The sequence below is a fragment of the Lissotriton vulgaris genome, chromosome 3_2 (assembly GCF_964263255.1).
Source record: "Lissotriton vulgaris chromosome 3_2, aLisVul1.2, whole genome shotgun sequence".
Lineage (NCBI taxonomy): Eukaryota > Metazoa > Chordata > Amphibia > Caudata > Salamandridae > Lissotriton > Lissotriton vulgaris.
Genome location: NC_141690.1, coordinates 188,824,794 through 188,848,042, shown reverse-complemented (window position 1 = coordinate 188,848,042; position 23,249 = coordinate 188,824,794). Strand labels below are relative to the sequence as shown.

The window sequence follows — 23,249 nt, the reverse complement described above, 5'->3', positions numbered from 1 at the left end:
TTAAAGTGCACATGTCTCTTTGGCTGGCCAAACAAACGTGCACATTTTAAACCTTTCTAACCCAGCTGTCCAAAACAACTGGGTTAGAGAAAGCATAGGGATCCAGTGTCCTCAGGAGAGCTGAAGGAGGAGGCTCCCTCCAATCCTGGCTCTTCTCTCATGCAGCATGAGAGTAGCGCCAGGATTGGAGGCTGCAGTTTCCTGGGTCCCACGTTGGAGCCTGCCTCAAGAAGACTTGAGCCAGGAGGACGTCTAGCCAGGAAGCCAAGTGTAATTATTTTTATAACTTATTTAATTTAGTTCCACCCGCTCCATCACACTCCATACATAGCAACTGCCACTGAAAATACGGATAACAAGTTGAGACTTGGTTGAGTTTTGAGCAAGGTTGGCGCAAACCTCTTAAGCTTTATCCTGAGAAAATATGAAAAAACACTGATCTATCCTGATACCACTGGAATATGTTCAAGTGAGAGATCTGTCATCACAAGAATGTGAAATTAGTTTAGCTGGAGTGAATTTTGAAGTTACAACTCCTTATTCTGTTTAACAAGACAGAAGCACAAATATAAAATAATTACATATTCAGTATTTATGACAACCTATTAAAACACTTCATTCAATGTTTACTTTGCAAAAAACACATTTTCTGCAGAAGCAATCAAACATTGTAAAAAGTTTCCAAAAATTACCTTAACTCAAATTCTGCAAAGAGAACATCAAAATTTTTTAGGGACTCTTTCATTTTATCAGTGTACATGTTCAAATCCCTCAAGGCTTGGTCGCGAATAATGTTCCTCACTTCTTCCAAGCTACGTGTCAAATCCTTGGCTAAGGGGCGCATCGCCATACTCTCGATTTCTCGATTCATGATAATTGAACCAGCTGCTAAACACTGTGGAAATAAGGAGAGGGAAACAATTCAGGGAGATTCACTACATTGTAACAGCTCATTTTCAACAAGTTTTTGACTTACAGCATTTACATGGAAAGACATGAAAACTAGAAGGTCCAACTATTCACTATATACAGTTGGACAAATCAAATTACTGCATAGTTGAAGTTTGAGTTGATATGATGAATCCAGTGTCAATTTCGAGGTGGTCCAGCCCCTAAATCGGGCGTTTCCAATACAAATACCCGCAAGCAATAGTCAAAAACACTTTAAAATGTTAATGATTATGTCTCATCCACCCAAATCAACCTTCAAGCTAAACTACAAATTGATGAGAAATGGTTCAGTTAATGAAAGGCCTGTTTTTGGGGCTAATAGAATCACTCTAATTTCACCCAGCAATTAGAGAGATTCGGTATATTAAAAAATAAAAATAAAGAGTGGGATGATTTCTGCATGCAGTGCTGTTTGTTAGGTATGTATACAATGACTTATCAAGGCACACACACCCATACATAATGCAAGGATGGGGCTGCTTTCCATCCAGTTACAGCAAAGCTAGATGAACCATATTACATTCATATCAATACCACAGAAAACAAGTAGCTATCTTGGCAATCAAGAATGTTTATTTATGGGCAACTGTCTACTTCAGGACAAGAAATACTTCAGTCACATTCAACCTTTTATACCTGGTTTTATTTTTGGGCTAGTATATATACAATTAGAACCAAAACAAAACAACTCAATATCTATGACTTAGCAAATGGTTTAGTTTCTTTTTCTGAACTAAACATTTGTCTTGGGATTAAGTACAATATAAAGCTGAGCTGCTGGTTATATTTTCTGCGTTTTGAAATCAGGAATCCGAAATGCAAAAAACATCAACTTCAATTAAAAATCAGCAATTCCTCATACAATAAATTGTTCCATGATCTACTAGCGTCTATGTCACTCAGGGAAACACTACTTAAAATTTGATGCGTACTAATATCCCGCTTGTTTTTAACAAATGAAAAATTTCCTAGCTATCGTAATGGGACGTTTCAATTCTATTAAGGACACGGAGACGAGGATTAGGCTGTTTTTTCTTCATTCTTTATTACCAGCAGCCATGAAAACATCATGCAGCAGAATAACATCAAAAGACTTCATTTCCCAAGAGACATTGGGAAAGAACATAAACGGTTCATCCAATCCGCAACCAGTAACGCCCTTCAAGACTCTCTGCGAACGGTCCTTCTACCTCTTTCTTCCTGTGACCACAGCAGATGGAGTTTAGGCTCAGTCTTATTTAGTGGAATCCGTCCCTGAGGAAAATAATAACAGCGTAAGTTTCCATCCTCAAAAAGGGGCATTACCACATAATGAGTCACAATTTCAGAAGCAACAAAGACAACTTTTACCGTCATAGTGAAACAAGGAGCAATTAACCATCAGAGCTATTTAGTGCTTACATGTAACTCGTATGAAATCCATAGAGTAATGTATCATTGCATGAACCCTCCACATTGGGTGGGCAGAAAAGATCCACTCTTAAGGATGGACTAATCCTTGCCTCGGTGTCCTAAATAGAATTGAATCTTTCCTTTACGATAGATAGGACATTTTTCATTCTATGTTAGGAACGGAGGTGAGGATTAGGCTAGTTTAAAGCTTCTCCACTACAGGTGATGCCAAATTTTGGACTTTTTAAAAATACAACCTCTTACATGCAGAATCCAAAGACAAGTCCACTGCATTAAGAATATCTTCTAAATGAGCTCCTAAAGAAAAAGCTTTAGAGGCCATGGCCCTTCTCACAGTATGAGTTTTGAATGCAGAAATGTCAACACCAGTTTCTTGCATGGCCCATCTGACCCTCCTGGCAGTAGCAGGAGAGGGAACTGCTCTATGAGGTTTAGTGAGAGCAATGGATAGCTGTATATCCCCTTGAAGACGGACCTAGTCTGTCATAGATTCATAGGCTTTTATTGCTCTTACAATGCACAACTTTGGAACATCTGGAAACATAGGATATAAGACTAAATCATTTCTAATTACATTTTGTTCTCCTAGAAATATGAACGGTCACAACATCCAGAGTAAACACTTTACCTGTTATGTCCAAGGCTCTCATGTCTGAGACTCTGGACAAGATACCAGGCACAAAAGGGTAGCCAATTTTGCCTACATCAATTGTTGTGACAGATAGTTGTTTGAAGGCCAAGATTTGAACAGGTGCAAGACCTGATTGACATGCCATAGTGTAGAGTACCTGGGTTGAGGAGGAAGGGACAGTCTAATGCCTCTGAGGAGTTTACATACCAAAGGATGTTTTTCTACCGGATACTGATTCATTGGGTAATAGCCTGCCGAAATAACAGATAGAAAGTGTTAATGGACCTATACTCTAAGCACTCTGAGGCAATGAAATTCAAGATGTACATGTCTGCCCCCACAGGATCCTACTGTCGTTGAAGACACCAACCCAACCATCAAGACCAGGCCGAGCGGTATCTCTTGGTGGTGTGATCTGCCCAGGCTTTGCCAAAGAGTGAAATAGCTTCTCGTGAAATGCCTGGAACTTTCCAGGGCTCCCACTAATCCTCCATGACATGAGACGGAGAGAGCCAGGGGATGAGGGTTCGCCCAGGGATCCTAAAGGAGATCTGGAAGCAGGTGTAGACAGATTGAAAAATCCCAAGAAAGTTCCATCAGAACCAGAAACCAGACTTGAGATCTCCAAATCAGGGTGATTACCACCAGGTCCGCTTTTTGCCTCCGAACTGGGGTGGCCAACTCAGGATCATAGCAAAAGGAGAAAACGCCTACCCTTCTCTTTGCGCCAATCCTGGAGAATCGCGTCTGTTGCCACTGTAGTGTGATTTGGTCTCCAGCTGCAGTACCTGTCCAGTTGATGATCTAGCCGAGAGGCAAACAGATCCATCATGAAAAGACCTCACTTGGACTGTATATCCTGGAACTCTGTGAGTGCAATTTCCATAGACTGCTACCTTGCCAATGCTAAGAATGCCAATCCGCTACCTGATTGTATTTCCCCAAGAGATTTTCCGCCATCACCGAAATCTGGCTGGCCAGGTAATAGGACCAAACACTTTGGGCTAAGTCGGAGAGGGACTTCGATCTTGTACCCCCCAGATGATTGATTTAGCAGACTGCTGCTACATTGTCCATCTTGAAGAGGACACAGTACGGAGTCAGCCTTCAACTCCAGACAGTTTATGTGAAAAAACTGCTCTGCGGAAGAGAATTTTCCTCTTGTAGAGAACTCCCCGAAGCGTGCTCCTCTGGTATCTGATTCGAACACCAGACCGGTTAGCTCACCCATTCCAGGCTTCCATATGAGAGATTCACTATTGCAGTTCCTCTTTGGTCTCCTTCAAGAGGGGAATTGACTAGAAGTAGGAGAGACCCCATTGAAAGTGGAAAATCTTGAGGCGTTGTAAGGCTCAATAATGTTGGGGGTCCTAGAAAGATGGCCTGAATGGACTATGATAGAAGACCCACTATGTGAGCGCGTTTTCACAGTGAAGTGGTGGATCTTGTCAGAGTCCTCCTGAGTTCATGTTTTATTAGAGTGACTTTGCGGGATGGAAGGCTCCGCGTGGCCTTGACTGAATCCACAACCAATCACAGGAACTGCAAGATCTGGGCTGGTATAAGAGAGGACTTCTTCTCGTTGACAACAAAGCCGAGTGACTCCAAAAGACCGATGATCAGCTGGAAGTGACTCAACAGTCTTTTTGGGCATTCATCCATAAGGAGGAGATCATCCAGATAGACAATGAGTCTGATACCTCAGGATCTCAATAGTTCCATCACGGGTCTTAATACCTTGGTGAAGCACCATGGAGTGGATGACAGACCGAAAGGAAGGGAGACACTTGAAATTCTGTGATCACCATTGGAATTGTAGGAAACGCCTGTGGGGAGGGAAGGTGGGAATCATAAGGTAGGTGTCCTAAGTCCAGACGCACCACCCAATCATTTGCCTGCACTAAGTCTCTGAGGTGATGGATGCCTTCAATCTTGAAGTGGTGGAAGACTACCCACTCTGGAGTTTCATCAGATTAATAATAAGGACATTGGCCCTCATCCCTCTTCTCCACCAGGAAGAGATAGCTGAGAAAACCATAGAGGTGTAGCTGACGTTGAACTAGTACGACTTTCTCCAAGAGTTGTGTAATCTCTGAATCCACAAGATCGGCTTGAACAGAGGGAAAACAACAGGGGTTTTCAGTCACAGTGGTTGGAATGGTGAACCGCACAATTCTATTTGGAAACCCCTCGCTATTTGGTGAACTCAGGTTCTGGAATTCCCTCTCGAGTCTCGCTGGCGGGGTAACATCTAGTGGGATAGAAGTTACTGAAATGGGATGCGTCTTGCCACTGTCCTCTTCGAATGCCAGAGCCTCTTGAGGCTTCATGGAGTCCACGGCCGGTCGAGTGCTCTCTTCCACGACTGGCTCCAGCAAACACATGTGGGGTAAAGATTATCTTAATAGAGAATTGAGCCTTATCTAGGGAGTTAAATATATTTGCAAATGTTCTCAATTTGCGGAAAAACTGATCTCCGAAGAGACCCCCTTGTGCAAAGGGAACCTGCCTCAGATGTTGCTAAATTTCCCAGTTTCGGATCAATTTTTATTCAAAGGGATCTGAGCCTTTTAGTGGAAATCGCGCTGTTAGTGTTTCCTAGAATAAATATGGCTCGCTGAACCCATTCTGATAATACCTCGAGGAAAATCAGAGTGCTGGATGCCTTAGCTTTTTCACCAATGTAGAGGATTTAGGAAAGGGTTCCGACTATGTCCAACAACTTATCCTGACATGAGCGCTAGAAAGGGTCTATCCCTTTTTTTTATCTCATAAAATTTGGCCAAGAAGGTGGCCATCCTGGCATCAATTTCGGGAGTGAGGGCAACTTTGCCCTCCAAGTAGGGGTGAGGACACTCAGCCTTAAGGCAACTGTGGACTTCTTTGTCCAGTGGTTTCCTTAGATAGCCTGCAACATAGGAGGCAACTATTAGTGTTGGGGACCACTCAGCAGTGCGTGGGTGTAGCAAATCATCAGGTTCAAGCATGTCTGAATCTGAGGCCTGTATGTATTCACCCACCAGAGAAGAGGAACTGCCAGAGGGGCACCAGAGACTAGTGGCCTCGCCATCGCCATCTGACGCATTAGGGGAATCATCCCCATTCGAGGGGTCGGGACAAAGGAGGAAAGGAGACATCCCCCGCGGTGCTGGGAAGGGAAGCAAGGTAGGGGGTTGGTAATCCATGAAAGGCTGCACATTTGTGTTTAGTGTCTGTTAGTGCTAGCCAAGTGGTATGTAATGTAATGTAATGTAATGTAATGTAATGGTGTCTTGTAAAGCGCATGTGTCACCCCGCCATGGGGTATCTCAGCACTGTAGACTGCTGGGGAACCCGTCTTGGCTTTCCCTGTGAGATGGCACCTGCTGGGTATCTCCAAGGTGAAACCAGGCATCCCCGGCGTATGTGGGGGGCCGTTGTGGAGATAAGGCAAGCTAATGCCCAGAGTTGCTGAGTGTGATCCCTGGTTAGAGTAGGCACCAAGGCGAGAATTATTGAGTCCGCTGACCATGGGCCACTAGGGATAGAGGAAGTGTTTAACAATTTTTTTACATTTCTTTTGTCCTAAACAATTCATTTCAGATAAGATTGAGGCAGCCCTGAAGAGAGTCCGGTGAATGATAACCAGAACTCGAAACGCGTCGGCATAGTCTTAAAATAATTAGAGACGTTGTGATTTATTCTCACGCTACCAACAAAGAAAGTTTGCTTTATTAAAAAAAACATTTCCTTGGTGCTAACTTTATTGATCAAGTGATTGAATAAGATAGGTATCAAGTAAAGGCATCCAAGGAAGGTTAAGGATTCTTCCATCCTCCTGTTTGATTAAAAAAGAAATGAAATATTGAAAGATGCCAACACAAAATAGTTTTTGACAATATTTGTTCACAATTGTTGAATGTATGAGCACGATTTATCATTTCACAAATTGTTTTAAAATGTTTTATTACATGTCTTGTGATATAGCTATTGAATGATGTTCTTTTTTCATGTATCAATGTATGAAATTTATAAATTAATGCCATAAGTAAAAAGGTAAAAATTAAAATACCAGGATAAACAGAAGAAATGTCTTTATCTTTAAGCAAGAATTAATTGCGTATTTTTGAACAAGTTGAGGTGTAGGCTATTTTCTTAGTGATAACATTGCCTTAAATACAGGTATATGCTAACATATTTGTGTATAATGCTAATATTTACCTGTAGTGTAATGTTTTGCTATATTGGACTGCTTAATTTGCTAAAACGCGACAGACATCAATATACAAGTGAATGTTTATCAGTCAAATAAAGGTGGAAATATACCACTTTACGACTCCATTTATTGTCAAAACATAAAATAAATATGCATAAATACCAATAAAATGGCCAAACAATAAATATGGATATTGACAGAAATGTTAAAAAAATAAATACCATAAAACCGGGAGCCCTAATTATGAAGTATTTATGCGAATTACAGCCCCCATACAGGACACGGACGGTCGAGCTTCACCAGAGGAAAAATAGGTGAAATTGAGGCACCGGCCACCAGGAGGTACAGCGCGCGGAGCAATTCGGCGCGGGGTTCTCTAGCGGTCAGCTCACTGCACTGTGCTAACGAGTCCTCATTGAAAGTGACACAGTGAGCGGCCACGAAGAAGTGAAAAACGTTCCAGCGGCCACGCTGCAAAAAAAGGGGTGATTATCAAGCAGCAGTAATGACAATATTGAAGCTGCAGCATGTAAACAGATCAACAGTCACTAGTATTAAGCTACTAATGCCTAATTCAGTTAATTCACAAAACACTGTATAAAGGCACTTAACTGAAGGCTGCTGGAGCAGTGAAGAAAGAGGGAGAAGTAGTGTCCGTAGAGAATCTTGAAGGGAGTTACTGGTTACAAATTGGATGAACTGTTTTTTATGTTATTTCACAATGTCTCATGGAAATTTAAGTCTGTTGATGTTATTCTGCTTGCATAATGTTTTAATGGCTACTGGTTAAAAAGAGTGAAGAAATACCAGCCTAAACCTCGCCTCCGGTCCAGTCATAGAATCAAATTAAACTGAGCGCAAAATGTATCAAATCCTCCTGGCTGGTTATAAACACCCAAATTAATTGCCTAATAATTTGAGTCAAACTATTCATCCATAGAGAATTGGGGCCAGATTCACATGTATGCTGAAGCTGAAAGTCAGAATTTAATGACAAAGGCTTACTCCTACACTTTGAGTAAATTTCCCATTTTCAAGAACATCTCGCAAATTCACAGAAGCACTCGCATATGCATCCATTTATGCAAACCCAAATGTAGATGTGGACATGTCCACATCCATGAACAAAAATCAGGCTTCCTTTATTCTATATGGAAAGCTGTGTTCACTCTAGAGAAACCAGTTTTCCTTACACTCACATTCATTATGGGGTATTCTTTGTGCTTCAATACCATTCACATGCTAATATAGAAGTGTGAGCTTGTAACTAGAATGAAGCTTAATTAGACACTTAACGAGTCTCTGTAGTCTAACAGGGTTTTTCCAATTGACATGGCAAAATAACCTTTTTTTAGGTGATAACTGAACAATACATTGTCTAAAATATTCAATAAGCTAATAAAACGTCACTTTTTTGTCACTTTGTAAATTTGCTTTGGACAATGGTCACCCTCCACTTCCTGGCTCCCTCACTTAAATATATTCTTTATTTTACAAATTGGAATTATTCACGGAAACGCAACATATTGCACAGTGTAGCCCTTTATGTTGCCCCCATTCTGAGCTCACCCTGAATGTTTGGCTTGTCTGTAGTGTTTGACACTAAATAGCAAAACACAAACCATGAAACTTAACATCCGACCTGCAGAGTAAATTATAAATGCCAATTATTTAGTTATATTAACCAAAGCTATCTTCCACACCTCCTTCTCCAACACACTACTAGGGACTGCACACCAGGACAATGTAAGAGCACCTCTCTCAGGCCACTCACACACAACACCAAAACGCGTCACACATACGATCACAACAAATGCAACACGCACTTCCCCCAAGGTGTAGGGCACTCCATTCCTGAGAACGTAATTCAGCACTCAACAATGTGTTATGAATGGCTATACAACTGCCACAATCTAATACCTATATTTACTTGATGAGCTCAATAACAAAAAATCCGAAAGGTAGAACATCTAAAGTATGGAAAATTGGAGATTAAAAAGTCTAATCTAACTATAAACTGGCAGAAATTGTGCGAAGTTGTGTTCCAAGTAAACAAATCCTTTTCACTAAACAACCACAAAATAATGGCTTTGTTTGCACTTTTTTTAAAAAGTCTTTTATTGATTGTAACATATGAAAGACAAAAAAGAAAAAGATATTTCAACACCCCCCACCCACCCACCTTCCATGGGGAGCTCACTCCACCAGTCCCAGTACACATCGATTCAATTCAAAGACTTTATTCGGTTTGTGTAGCAACCATAAAAGCAAAAACAATGTTAAAACACACATGTATAAACATCCAATGAGTAAGACAGTCCAATTATTTGCAGTGCAAAATACATTTCCTAGCAGCAATTTGTTTATAACAGTATCCAATGCATAAGACAGTCCAATTAATTAACAAGTATAACAGATTTCCTACCAGCAATTGATTTTAGGATGTAAGAAGCAACATAAAAACATAATCCAGGGTCATTAAGCGTAACCAATAAGTTCATAGCAGCGTGGGTTGTCCTCACATTGAATTTTAAGAATGTAGGTTTCAGGCAAAATCGTCTTAAAAAGGAATAGAACTTACAAAATAGTAAAAAAATGGGTGGTGCTTTGTTTGGATATCCCATCAAATGGACAAAGTCAACTGACACATTTTTGTGGTGGGAAAGGCAACTAGATGGTGTACTATGCCTAATCTCAAACGAGTCAAAACAAAACAATGTGATGGCCTAGTCACTACTGTCAGGTAATCTTGGAAACCTCTTCTAACCTCCAGCTGTTAATAAAATACAAGAGTGGGTTGCTTCCAAATCACTCTCCTGTAAACCTTATTTTCATGGGCTAAAAAGGTGTTTTTAATCTCCTGCTTGGATAGAAGTGTAACACAACCAGGGTCACCCTGGATTGGAAGATTGAATAAATTACTAAACCAATCCCGAATATATTTCAGCCAGGGGATCCTGTAACTTTTATCCAGGAGTAAAATCTCGAATGATGGACTGGGTAAATTTTTTCTCCTCTTTAGCCCAAATGGATCTCCATAAAAGTAATGGCCGCAAGGCAAAAAGAGCCAATAGGTAATTAATGCCTACTCCACTGTGTATAATTTCAGTGGATGCTGGTGGGGGTAAGCACAAAAGACGTTTTAAAAAGAGTTTTCTTCAAGCTGGAGTGCCTGTATATGATTATGGCCCAAAACTTCTGCGCCGTAAAGGGCTATGGCGACACACCTGGCCTTGTATATGCTAACCATATCCTTAATACGACGGGTGCCTAGCTCGGCTGCAAATCTGAGGATCCCATGGGTGCTCTTGACCATCTTGGAGCATACATTCACAAGTTTGTTCGCCCAATTCCCATTTCCTGAATAAATTAAACCCAAATAGCAGAAGGTATTGACCATTTCCACAGGGGAATTCTCTATATAAAAGGTTTTACATTGCTTGGGTTTTTGACCACATGCCATTACAAAAGTTTTGGTCTTGTTTATTAACAGTTTCCAAGTCTTGATAAAAAGGCTAAAATTATCCATTAGTCGCTGTAGGCCAAGTGGGGTTCTGGAGAGCAGCACCGCATCATCTGCATGAAGTAAGACGGGTACAGGGGTTTCCAGCTATTTGTACATTATTTATAAAGAGGGAGAAAAGTAACAGTGCCAAAACACAGCCCTTGCGGATGCCTCTTTTGACCTCAAAGTGTGGTGTAGAAGTAGATCACATTCAGTATCTATCGTGACATTGTACGGCACTATACCCACATTTTAACAAATGTAGCATGAATGTGAAATTACTACATTTTCATGGGCATTGTCCGTGCCATCGCTGTGGTCTCCATTTCCCTCATCTAAGTGTTGTTGCTCCCCAGCTCTATGTCCACCAGATCCCATTCCAGCAAGACCCCCTCGCCACCTTAAAGGTAGTGCAATTTCCTGCGTACCTCACATTCCGCCTTCACCCATTTGATCATTTCTCAGTCCCACTACTGCAATGTCTGGAATACTTTCCTAATCCAACTGACTCAAATGCATTTCTTGGCTACAGCAAATTACAGCTCTGCTACTTTGACAATTTGTGCATTTGAGTCACTCCTGGTGAAACAAGTTAAAGGTGTCAAAACATTTAAGTGTGCATTTTAGGTTGAAAACCACTGGGGAAGTTATGAATCCTTACTAAATAGCAACTTTATCAGAATTAACACCTTGCCAATGATCATGACAACTCCAAAATTACTGTTAACTTGGTTGTTGCAAAGAATATTGTTGGACGCTAAGGTAAGACATGCATGCACATGTATAAGATGGTTAAAAGTGTATCCATGGTGCAATAATGCAACGAGTTTACAATTATGATGGATGCACTAAAAATACAGAGAGTTTTAAGCTCAGGTTGTATTACTGTCAGTGATTCAACACGAAAACGTGCATATTATGTTTGTATAATTTAACAATTTGTGGCTTTTTAGGTTTCCAAGATTCTCTTTGGATATATGTAATTTATTTAGAGGAAAGACGGTAAGATTGGTGATAGTATTCAATATAAACAGTTCCCAAATAATATTTTAAATTCGATAAAAATTGAATTTTTGCTAACTTTTCATGCAATTTTAAAGGACAACTTAAATACCATTTCTCTGAGGCATCAATTATTAAAACGATAATAATGGAGAATGAGCGGAGAACCATAAAGGGCGGCACTATGTGCAACAACAAGTAAAATATAAATAAACTGAAGATCTCTTTCATTAAGAAAGTCACAAAAATGCACAGATGGTTGCATTGGTGCAGATGTATGACTGGCAGGAAGTCACAGGAGTTTAGAGAAGAAGGGCTGGAACGCATTTACGAGCACAAGTCTGTAAATTCTACTTTGGCTTAAGCAAATACATATTTATCCATTTGGCCATGCAGATCAAGTGCAAATTCACTTGCTAAAACTGTCTTTTTCTTTCTGGTTTTGCTCCAGTGGAAAAATATTGCCCCTCTTTAAGAAATCCCATTCCCTACACTCTCGCCCTATATTTTGAAGAGGGTGGTCCCTTTCAAGCACATAACACGTTTTACCCATACTCCCATCAGGAATAAATTGCCAACCTTTTCCAAGGTGTAAATAGTCATCCAGCCCTAGAAGTACCACACCCCACCATCTTCTAGCCCATGTAAGTATATTTGCTCACACGAAAATCTTCATCAAGTAAATCGCTTTAGGCGTGCAAAACCAACTTTTGCATGGTTAAGTCAAACTTCCATGCATGAACAGCTTCATGAATCTTGCCACATAATCTTTTGGCTCTAATAAGAGCTTTCAATGTTCATATAGTTGTTAAATGCAAACCATTAATCCATCTAGGACTTGATATACAATCACACATACACATTTTCGTGAAGAAGTGTGGCTCACTGGTTAGAGGAGGCAGACCTGGAAGCAGAGGTCAGCCCGGGACCAGGGTTCAATTCCCGACTCGGCAGAGTCTTGAGTCCTAAAATGTCCATGGACTCGACAATTCTCGCTCCGGTGCCTACTCGATTCACAGGTTCACACTCTGCGACTCTGGGCAATAGCTTGCTTAATCTCCACAACGGCCCCTCGCGGCGGGATGCCTGGCTTTCACCTTGCGGATACCCTGCCGGGGTTATCTCACAGTGGAATACCAGGACGGGTTCCCTAAGCAAGCGCTTAGAAACCGCTCGGTGATTTGCGCTATATAAATTCCTGTACATTTACATTTACACAAAGGCCTCAAATTACGATGGTAGACTTTGTTTTCTTGTTTTTTTTTGTTTAAATCTTTCTTATTAGCATTTTGCACGTTTTTTTAAGTAGACAATCCGAGCAAACCCCGTACATCATGAATAAGTGTTTGCCAGTAGCACAGATACAAGCTCTCAACAGGCGAGGGTGTAGCAGATGAATTGGATAACAATGACTACAGAAAGTTCAATGACTGCACCTTTTAAGAGGCGCATCTGGGCCAAAAAAGGGGGTACCACTGATCGGCATGTAAAAAAGTCAGACATGGTACAAATTGCATCAACTACGGACATAGGATACACCAAATGGAGAGCAACATAAGCTAGAAAAGGGTAGGAGAGTCGCTTGAGCCCTGCCGTCGTGCCTAGTGTAGTCGGTAGACTTTGTTGTCTTGTTGATCCTCAGTTGGCAACTAAAACACTGGAAAGCAAATATAACCTGGGCTTGGTTAAAGTAACATTATGTAAAATGGAGTGAATACCTAAATGTAAATGTTCTAAACCATTTTACAAGGCACCTCCATGAAAACTAAGGAGCTACTGTACTTTTGAACAATGGTATATCCTGACAGAAGGCATCCAGCAAGACAAAAGTGCTGCCATTATTCAGAGACCTACTGTGATCAGAGAGCTGCTCTTAACAGAAGGCATTCATAAAGAGAGCCTGTGACTATTCACATATTTGACAGAAATAGAACCCTGGTATATTCAGAATTTGGTACAAAAAGAAATGTGACATAAGCAGAGATTTGCTAGACTTCTAACCTTGATGTAACATGAACCCAGGCATAATCGGAGAGATTTTTATCAGAGATCTGATTTGAGAACGGTGTCATAATGTGTCACCTTACTGCACGGCATAAAAATGAGACAAGTGGACCTTTATACAGGGCAAGCACTTTTATGAAGCATTCGGTCCCTTCAACTGGTAGATCTTTTACTAATGTCCACACTCCTGTCACCCAAACCAATGACATCTCGGCCTACTTCTTATATCATGTACACCAGTGATGATGGCAGCACTCTACTAACTGCCTTCAAAGACACAAAGGCCTCAAAGAAAGAAGCTCAGTGTGCCTCAACTTGCATGATCATAAACCCAAACAAGTTGGATCGTTTCATGTTCACATGGCAATTCCATTGGTTACCCCTTCCAGCCTGCAACAAATTTAAATTCTACTGCATGGATACAAATGTAAGTGCAAAAAAGATTCACTGACATTACTGCATAAGCTGCAGTTCATCTACCTTGGGTCTAGAGGTATAGATATCACAAAAAGAAAGAACCTTCAAAACAATCGCCACCTTTGTTCTGAATATCTTGAATGAGTCTAGGCCTACCTCTCAGATTCTCCTCTTTCCAGAAATGATACAGGAAATAATGAAAATACACCTATTTCCTTATTTCCGCTAAGAACAGGTTTAATTGAAGCAACCCTGACAGCAAGAAAGTCGCATGGTTCACCAAAGACCTCAAAGTCTCCAAGAAATCCTGCCGCGCCTTCGAGAAAGCCTGGCGCCACAACCAGTCAACGGAAAACATGACAGCCCTCAAGCACACCATTCGCGAACACCACCAGCTGATCCACACCACCAAAAGGTCATCTTTCAGAGAACGCCTAGACGACAACACCCACAACAGCAAGGAACTCTTCAACATCGTGAAAGAGCTCTCCAACCTAAGCGCCAGCAACAACGACATTGCGCCATCAAAAGACCTCTGCAACTCCCTCGCCACATTCTTCCACCGAAAGATCATCGACATCCACGACAGCTTCGGCGCTCAGAACACGTACCCGGCCACCGAACCAACGCCCCCCACCACCACCCTACGCACCTGGACACCGGTCAGCACGACAGACACCATCCGCACGATGAACACCATCCACTCGGGCTCCCCAGCCGACCCCTGCCCACACCACATCTTCAACAAAGCCGACTCCATCATCGCACCTCAACTCCGGGACATCATCAACAACTCCTTCGCATTCCGCCACCTTCCCGGAGAGCTGGAAACATGCGGAGATCAGCGCCATCCTGAAGAAACCCACCGCTGACCCCACGGACCTCAAGAACTTCCGCCCCATCTCGCTCCTAACCTTCCCCGCTAAAGTCATCGACAAAAACGTCAACAAGCAGCTAACCGCCTTCCTCGGGACAAACGGCTCCCTCGACCCATCACAGTCCGGATTCCGAGCGAACCACAGCACCGAGACCGCCCTCATCACAGCCACCGATGACATCAGGACCCTGCTGGACAACGGGAAAACTGCCACCCTCATCCTCCTCGACCTATCGGCGCATTCGACGCGGTCTGCCACCGCACCCTGACCACCCGCCTCCACCACGCTGGGATCCAAGGAAAGGCCCTGGAATGGATCACCTCCTTCCTCTCCAACAGAACCCAAAGAGTCTGTCTCCCGCCCTTCTGCGCAAAAGCCACCAAGATCATCTGCGGCGTACCCCAAAGCTCCTCGCTCAGCCCCACCCTCTTCAATGTCTACATAAGCCCCATCGCAGCCATCGCACGCAAGCACAACCTCAATATCATCTCCTACGCAGACAACACCCAACTGATCCTCTCCCTCACCAACGACCCCACCACCGCCAAAGCCAGCTTCCAGGACGGAATGAAAGATGTCGCGGAATGGATGAAGCTCAGCAGTCTGAAACTGAACTCAGACAAGACGGAAGTCCTCATCCTCGGCCCATCCATCTCCACCTGGGACGACTCCTGGTGGCCCCAGGCTCTGGGCACCCCCCAAGCCCACAGACCACGTACGCAACCTGGGCTTCATCCTCGACTCCTCCCTCACGATGACCAGGCAAGTCAACGCCGTTACATCCTCCTGCTTCAACACCCTCCGCATGCTTCGCAAGATCTTCCGCTGGATCCCCACAGAAACCAGGAAGACGGTCACCCAGGCCCTCGTCACCAGCCGCCTGGACTACGGGAACGCCCTCTACACTGGGACCAGGGCCAAGCTACAGAAAAGATTCCAGCGCATACAGAACGCATCTGCACGACTCGTCCTGGACGTCCCACGAAACAGTCACATCTCCACCCACCTGAAGGACCTGCACTGGCTCCCCGTCAGCAAGAGGATCAAGTTCAGACTCCTAACCCACGCTCACAAAGCTCTCCACGACCTGGGCCCCCAATACCTCAACAACCGCCTCACGTTCTACACGCCTACCAGCCAGCTCCGCTCCGCCAGCCACGCCCTCGCCACCGTCCCACGGATCCGCAGATCCACTACTGGAGGAAGATCCTTCACCTACCTAGCGGCCAAGACTTGGAACATCCTCCCCATCCACCTACGACTAACCCAGGACCATCTCTCCTTCAGGAAGCACCTCAAGACCTGGCTCATCGAGCAGTAACGCCCCCCCTCCCAGCACCTTGGGACCCTCACGGGTGAGTAGCGCGCTCTATAAATGCTCTGATTGATTGATTGAATGCATAGGTTAAAGCAATGGTGATAAATCTGATCAAGGGACAAGGTGACGAAAGTGGAGGAAAGAGGCATAAAGCAATATAAAAATAGTTTTAGTGAATTAAAAACAAATAGGGAAGGAAAGCATTCAGTTAGCCACTGGTACACTTTAGCCACACTGAACTACCCCATCTGTGTGCCAGGAGTTACTCTGCTAGTTTTTTTAATGAGGATGTAATTGTGTCACCACAATATTCCTACATTTTCTCTTTCTCATAACAATAAAAGACTTGACTTCTAGGCAATTTAGAAGATGTCTAAAAAAAGCACGGATTATGGTGGCCAGGTGACCAAGGGTGAGTCAGCAAATCAAAGAGGAGCGTTGAAGATAGAAGAGGTAGTTATTACCATTGCACCAAGTGAAAAGGAGAAAACTATCATAATTATGTTTGGGAAAAGGAACTGGAATGTAAAACCATAGCAATCATGAATGGAATAAGCAGTCAGAATGTGTGGTACACTGGCATCGCCCAAGGAAGACAGGAAGGTTGAAGGTGCAAAAAAGTATTTGAATTTGGAGAGTAAGGGAGATTGTTTCTGAACAGGTGGGTAGGGCAGTCTGTGGTCTAGTCGTCCACTTAAATTACATTATATACCATGTTTATGGAACTGTTATGGTTTCTGGACAAAGCCTTTCTACGGGTCATATATGTTTCTTATTGAGATTGAGCCGCCTCAATCAGGAACTCTTTTCACATTTATTTACAAATGCTATTTGTCTCGAATTGCCAATCCTCTTCCCAACTCTCAGGCTGCTTGCCAAGACTACCTGTCCTTGAGAGATTATTGCATGAGCACATACACTAGCGGACATGTTAACTGTCATTGGTTCGTATCTTCTCTGAGCATGTGGGTATTCTAATGTATTCAAACATATTCAAATTTACATTTGTGCATTGGCACTATCTAACCACGGCTGTCTACAATAAGATCGGAAGTAGTGTTATTAAGCAATGGACAGCATGATCCTATTATACCCACTATCATGTTATGCATGGCCACAATTTGTCAGAAGGCACCACCATTCACATGCCTGTGGAGGGGTTCACTGCTTTGTTTTTCCTCGTTGCTAGCGGGGGAAACATTTTGTTTTTAATTCTACTTGGGCTATTCAGTTAGAAGGTTTCTTCTGCCTACATAATAACTAAGTTGTGGGTTTTCCCTTGACAACTTGCAAACAGTCGTTTTTGGACAACAATCACAATAAGTTTGTCTCAAGATGCTCCTAGGCAGCGCCAGGTAGGCGACACATAAAAAGCAGATTGCGGACATTGCTCACTTAAAGCGGGTTCGCCACTGGCCATGCAAGTCTCTAAAAGCTATATGGGGCATTTAGTTTAATGTCTATCCTAGCACCGAAAAGTGTTTGTGAATTATCAAAGCGACCCTTCTGCTACATGTTTCTACTGTTTACTGTTCCACTATTTCACAAGGCATGAGTGTTATTGGGGAGAAAACGGAGGTCAAGAATATTTGGTAAAGGGATTATGAAGTTTGTCCCACACATCGAATTTCTCTGCTTCGAATTGCCTCTAATGCACCACCACCAAAAAGAGGACACTCAATGCTAGGCTATTTACGTACAGTCTCCTCGGCCTCAGTACATTATAGACAGACCAGATCCAGTGCACACATTTGTCTGACATCCCATGATCCAGCTTCCATCAGATATCCAAAAGCACTATCCAATCAATAATATCACTCATCAATTATAAAAAACTACAAATACCAGACCCGACACTGAAACTGCGCGACAAGTGGGTAGAGGAACTGGGAGACATGAATGAGACAGAATGGAATGAGGCGCTAGCATCCCAAGAGAGGTGGGGATCTCATATAGGCTCAAACTAGTCCAATTAAAAATTCTACATTGAGTGTACTATACAAGGGTAACGTTGCATAAACTACATATAGCTCCACACCCCTATTGCCTTCGGAGCTGCGGAGAGGAGGGTACTTTACTGCACACCCTTTGGGATTGCCCACTAATAGCTGCCTACTGGCGCCAAGTACTGCGCACAATGTCGCAAGCATTGAATAGATCACTGACTCCGGAGCCGCGAAAATGTCTTTTGAATGTTTGGGAGCCAAACGATCTATCCCGGCATGGGTTGTTGTGGAGCACTTTGGCCTTGATGGTGGCGAAGCGGGACATAGCGCAAAAATGGGGGTCCCTAGAACTTCCTACTATGGCGCAGTGGTGTAGGAATATGGGAAACAGCCGTTACAACGCAACTATTACAAACCACACCATTACAACGCAGGATCCTTTACAACGCAGGATCCTTTACAACGCATGATATTACATAGCAGATGCTATTACAACGCATGCCTTTACAACGTAAGTATAGATAAGTATATCATTTTATTTAACCTTTTTTTTTTAATTGAAAAAATATTAAAAATAATTTAAATAAATTAATTAAAGTTATTTTATATATATAGTTTGGGTTTTGGGGTTCAGGGGTATTTTTTAGGTTTCAGGGCTGGGTTTGGGTTTGGGTTACAGGGGTATTTTTAGGTTTTTGGGGTACAGGGGTATTTTTAGGTTTCAGGGATGGGTTTGGTTTTTGGGGTACAGGGGTATTTTTAGGTTTCAGGGCTGGGTTTGGGTTTTGGGGTACAGGGGTATTTTTAGGTTTCAGGGCTGTGTTTGGGTTTTGAGGTACAGGGGTATTTTTAGGGTTCAGGGCTGGGTTTCGGTTTTGGGGTACAGGGGTATTTTTAGGGTTCAAGGTTGGGTTTGGGTTTTGGGGTACAGGGGTAGTTTTAGGTTTCAGGGCTGGGTTTGGGTTTTGGGGTACAGGGGTATTTTTAGGTTTCAGGGTTGGGTTTGGGTTTTGGGGTACAGGGGTATTTTTAGGTTTCAGGGCTGGGTTTGGGTTTTGGGGTACAGGGGTATTTTTAGTTTTCAGGGCTAGGTTTTGGTTTTGGGGTACAGGGGTATTTTTCTGGGTTCAGGGCTGGGTTTGGGTTTTGGGGTACAGGGATATTTTTAGGTTTCAGGGCTGGGTTTTGGTTTTTGGGGTACAGGGGTATTTTTAGGTTTCAGGGTTGGGTTTCGGGGTACAGGGGTATTTTTAGGTTTCAGGGCTGGGTTTGGGTTTTGGGGTACAGGGGTATTTTTAGGTTTCAGGGCTAGGTTTTGGTTTTGGGGTACAGGGGTATTTTTTGGGTTCAGGGCTGGGTTTGGGTTTTGGGGTACAGGGATATTTTTAGGTTTCAGGGCTGGGTTTTGGTTTTTGGGGTACAGGGGTATTTTTAGTTTTTTTTAAAATATCTAATCTATTTTTTTTTTTTTTAAATATATATATATATGTACAAAATAATTATTTGAAAATAATTCAATTTATTAAATTAATTTAATTTAAATTAATTATATTTTTTAAGAAAATAATATACTTACCTATACTTACGTTGTAATTGCATGCGCTGTGATAGCATCTGCTATGTAATGTCATGCGTTGTAAAGGTATGCGTTGTAAATGCTTCTGCGTTGTAAAAAATGCGTTGTAACGGTGTGCGTTGTAAAAGTTTGTGTTGTAACGTCATACATCCGTAGGAATATGGATCTATTAATGATTACAGAAAGAGCGGTATACATGAACAGGGTATGCCCTCGTAAATGGAACAAGGTGTGGTCTCCATGGAACTCCTAAAGGGGAGACCTTTGTGATCCTCTGCCGGAGGATGATGACACAGGCTCAGATGAGGAACTAGAGGAGGAATGGGAATAAACAGTATCCTTGGGAGCCTACCATGTCTGTTTGGAACAATCCACTGGATGATACATCAGGATAGTGCTCCATCCGTGGGTAAGCATTAGTTGTCGCATGAGCTGGGATTATTGTTGTGTTGGATGTCGACAAGTTTGTTTTGACTTTGCAAAGTTTTATAAAAAAAAGTAATATGCAACATAACGATACTGGAAAACTGCAGACCTTTTCAATACTCTAATATATTTTCTGAATGACTGATGTGAATCATTGAAACACCGCCGAACCCCAGGGAAGTCGGCTATAGGGCTGTGTATTGAATGTACCGTTTACGGAAACCGAAAGTGATGCAGTCGGCCCAGTGGGTTGTAGGCTAACGGCTGTGTTATTCTGAAATATATGCAATAAAGGTTGTTAAAATTAAAAAAAAAAAAAAAACAAGACCAGCTTGTCATTTCATAATAAAAAAAAAACTACAAATGTCATCTACAAAAAAGAACCGCTAGACACAACCCTTACACCCTCATGCACACATGACACCAGCACCATATAGATGGCAAAGCGCTGCTAACTAACAGTACTGTCCCGTCCCACACCAACACACACCCTAGAACACCTCTGATACCTCCAGCATAAATATTTCACATAGTCATGAGGGCAACTGCATACCATAGTTAAACTATGTAGTTTGTGACTGTGATAAAAAGCACTTTATTTTAGTCGAGCAACTAACTACCCAAACCAAAGAAAATTCAGAAAATAACGTTGGCACATTCCTTCAAAAACACATATAAATTGAACTCATTAACATTAAACACCGTCTCTACAATTCTAACCCAATCAAAGATCAATAAACAACCCATTCGATGTTCCAAAAGATGGGGTCAGGAGACAATATGCCTGAAACCTCAAGCCTACAAAACCAAACCTCACTGGTGCGGCATATGATTATTTCTTTTTTGAAGGTTATTCAAAAACGTATCCAAATGTATTCAATATTAATGTAACAGAGGATGTACTCCAATTATTTAATAATCTTGGTTTATTTTATTCTTATACTTCCTTTGTATCAAACATTCTTCAAAAAGAACACACACAATACTTCAATTATTACAAAGCCAACATGTGTTTCGAGGTACACTCCTCTTTTTTAAGGCAAGGGTTTCTAATCAAGGAATGCGTTATGCCATATTTCACAGCACTTTACATTTTTACACGTCCATTTCTTTGCTATCGAGAGTTTCTTCTGACATTCATTGAAAATGGCTCACAAAAAATGTGAGAATCGTTTTAGTGAGCCATTTCAGATCAATAATTGAAGTGCCTCGTCTATGTTAAATTATTATTGAATACACGTGGATCGTCTTTGAAGAACCTACTTCAAAGAAGAATAAACAACACATCCTATACTTCAATGGATGACACTCCTGGGTGTGAGGGCCCTAGATTCAGATTGCACTTCTGGGCATGCCTAGACTGAGTAGCCCCAGGATGAGTTAATGTTAGTAAGTAAGTACAATGCAATGCCAAGAACATTACAATGACAAATACAATGACCACAGTAGATTCAACAGCTACAAGCTCTATCACAGAGAATCAGCTGTACGCAAAAATGTACAAATCCCTCTACACACGAAGAGCAATTCACAGTTACAATACAGACACAACTGAAGAAAGCACAACACAAGCTGTGGAGGAAAGAAGACATTTAGACTACGCCTAGCCTGGAAACCTCCAATCACATCCTGATGTTCTGCTGCATCAGTACCACTTTCTCTCACTGCAAGCAAATTCTTGATGGTGTTCAAACAATATCACCGCCTAGTACAGCAGACTGCTGATCCTAAATGTTTTTTCCACCCCCACTAGCTCCTGCGTGTGAGCACCTGTTCTTTAGGATCAAGATTTTTAGTACCCTAATCTCGCTCCAGGATGTAGGCACACTTCTTCCAGAATACAGCTCTAGTATTTGTGAATTCCTTTTGCAAGCAAGGATGAGAAGGGAATCACACAGCAGCAAGTGTGTGCACTCTGTAGCGGAGCGTAAATTCTAGTACTGCAGATACACACACGTGCAAGCCTGCATGCACACACACACACACGTACCCACACACGTACTCACACAAGGAAGAATGCAGTCAGTGCAAAAAATTATTTTTCTTGAAGCAACCTTATTAATTTAGGTTGCAAAATAGTTGCAGTGATCATGCTGTCCTGTGTCAGAGTGGTCAATTCCAAACCTTCTGTGTCTACTCAATTTACAATGTGTTTTTATTAACATTATCTCATTCCTTCTCCTCAGTAACTCAAGGTGCAAGCAGCTACATAAGGACCACTCCTTGGGATTGGGAGTCCTTCTCGGAAATGTTGAATCCAACAGAGAAATAAACGCATACCAGCCAGCACCGGTCTTGACAGCGCCTGTCTCGAGACGATGGCAGTTTTGCGAGACTCTTTTCACAATAAGACAGAGATTTATGGAAAGGGGCGACCATTCGGTCCCCCCGAACGTATGGTGGAGTACCCCGATCCCCCCGGGAAGCCATTTTGGGCGGGAGGCGAGGCTCGGCTGGTATGCCCGAAGCGGCGTAGCCGGGGCGCGCCTTTTCCCGCCCAAGAGGGGGTTGTCCTAGACACCAACACCGCTAGCCACGCCCTGGAGGCGGATTGGAGGTGGGTCCACGCCCGCCCAAAGAAGGATAAAAGGAGCGACAAGCCAAAGAAGCATCCTCTTGTTCCTGTGCTCTGAAGCTGCACCTCCGTTGCACGTGAGCTCGAGACGGAACGAAGAGCCATTTTTGAGAATTAATCGTGTGTTTCTTCTTTCAGTGAGTTCGGAGCTTCCTGCCTAGGACATTTGAGGAGTATACGCGGACGATGCCTAGCAAGAAGGTCGGAAAGAGGATCGGGACCGATCAGATGCTTTGTATGCTGATGAAAGACATGGCGGATATGAAAAAGCAGATGGCGGTAATGAATGGTGTGGGGGGCCTAAGAGAGTCATCGGACCAGCATTGCCGGGAGTGGTCCCTAGCGGGAGAGGTAGAAGGGCCAAGAAGGGAGCGTCGGGGGGGGGAGGCCCCGGTTCCCGAAGCACCCCCTG

At 42.7% G+C, this 23,249-nt stretch overlaps 1 protein-coding gene across 3 annotated transcripts in view; it reads right to left on the bottom strand.

Moving 5' to 3' along the window:
* The window catches only part of ZFYVE28 (zinc finger FYVE-type containing 28), an 826,377-nt gene that overhangs the window by 336,517 nt on the left and 466,611 nt on the right, over nt 1–23,249 (bottom strand). For all 3 annotated transcript variants that reach the window (XM_086964197.1, XM_086964196.1, XM_086964198.1), the window contains exon 4: nt 693–895. In XM_086964197.1, the coding sequence (XP_086820323.1) occupies nt 693–895 (203 nt within the window). The remainder of the gene's footprint in view (nt 1–692; nt 896–23,249) is intronic.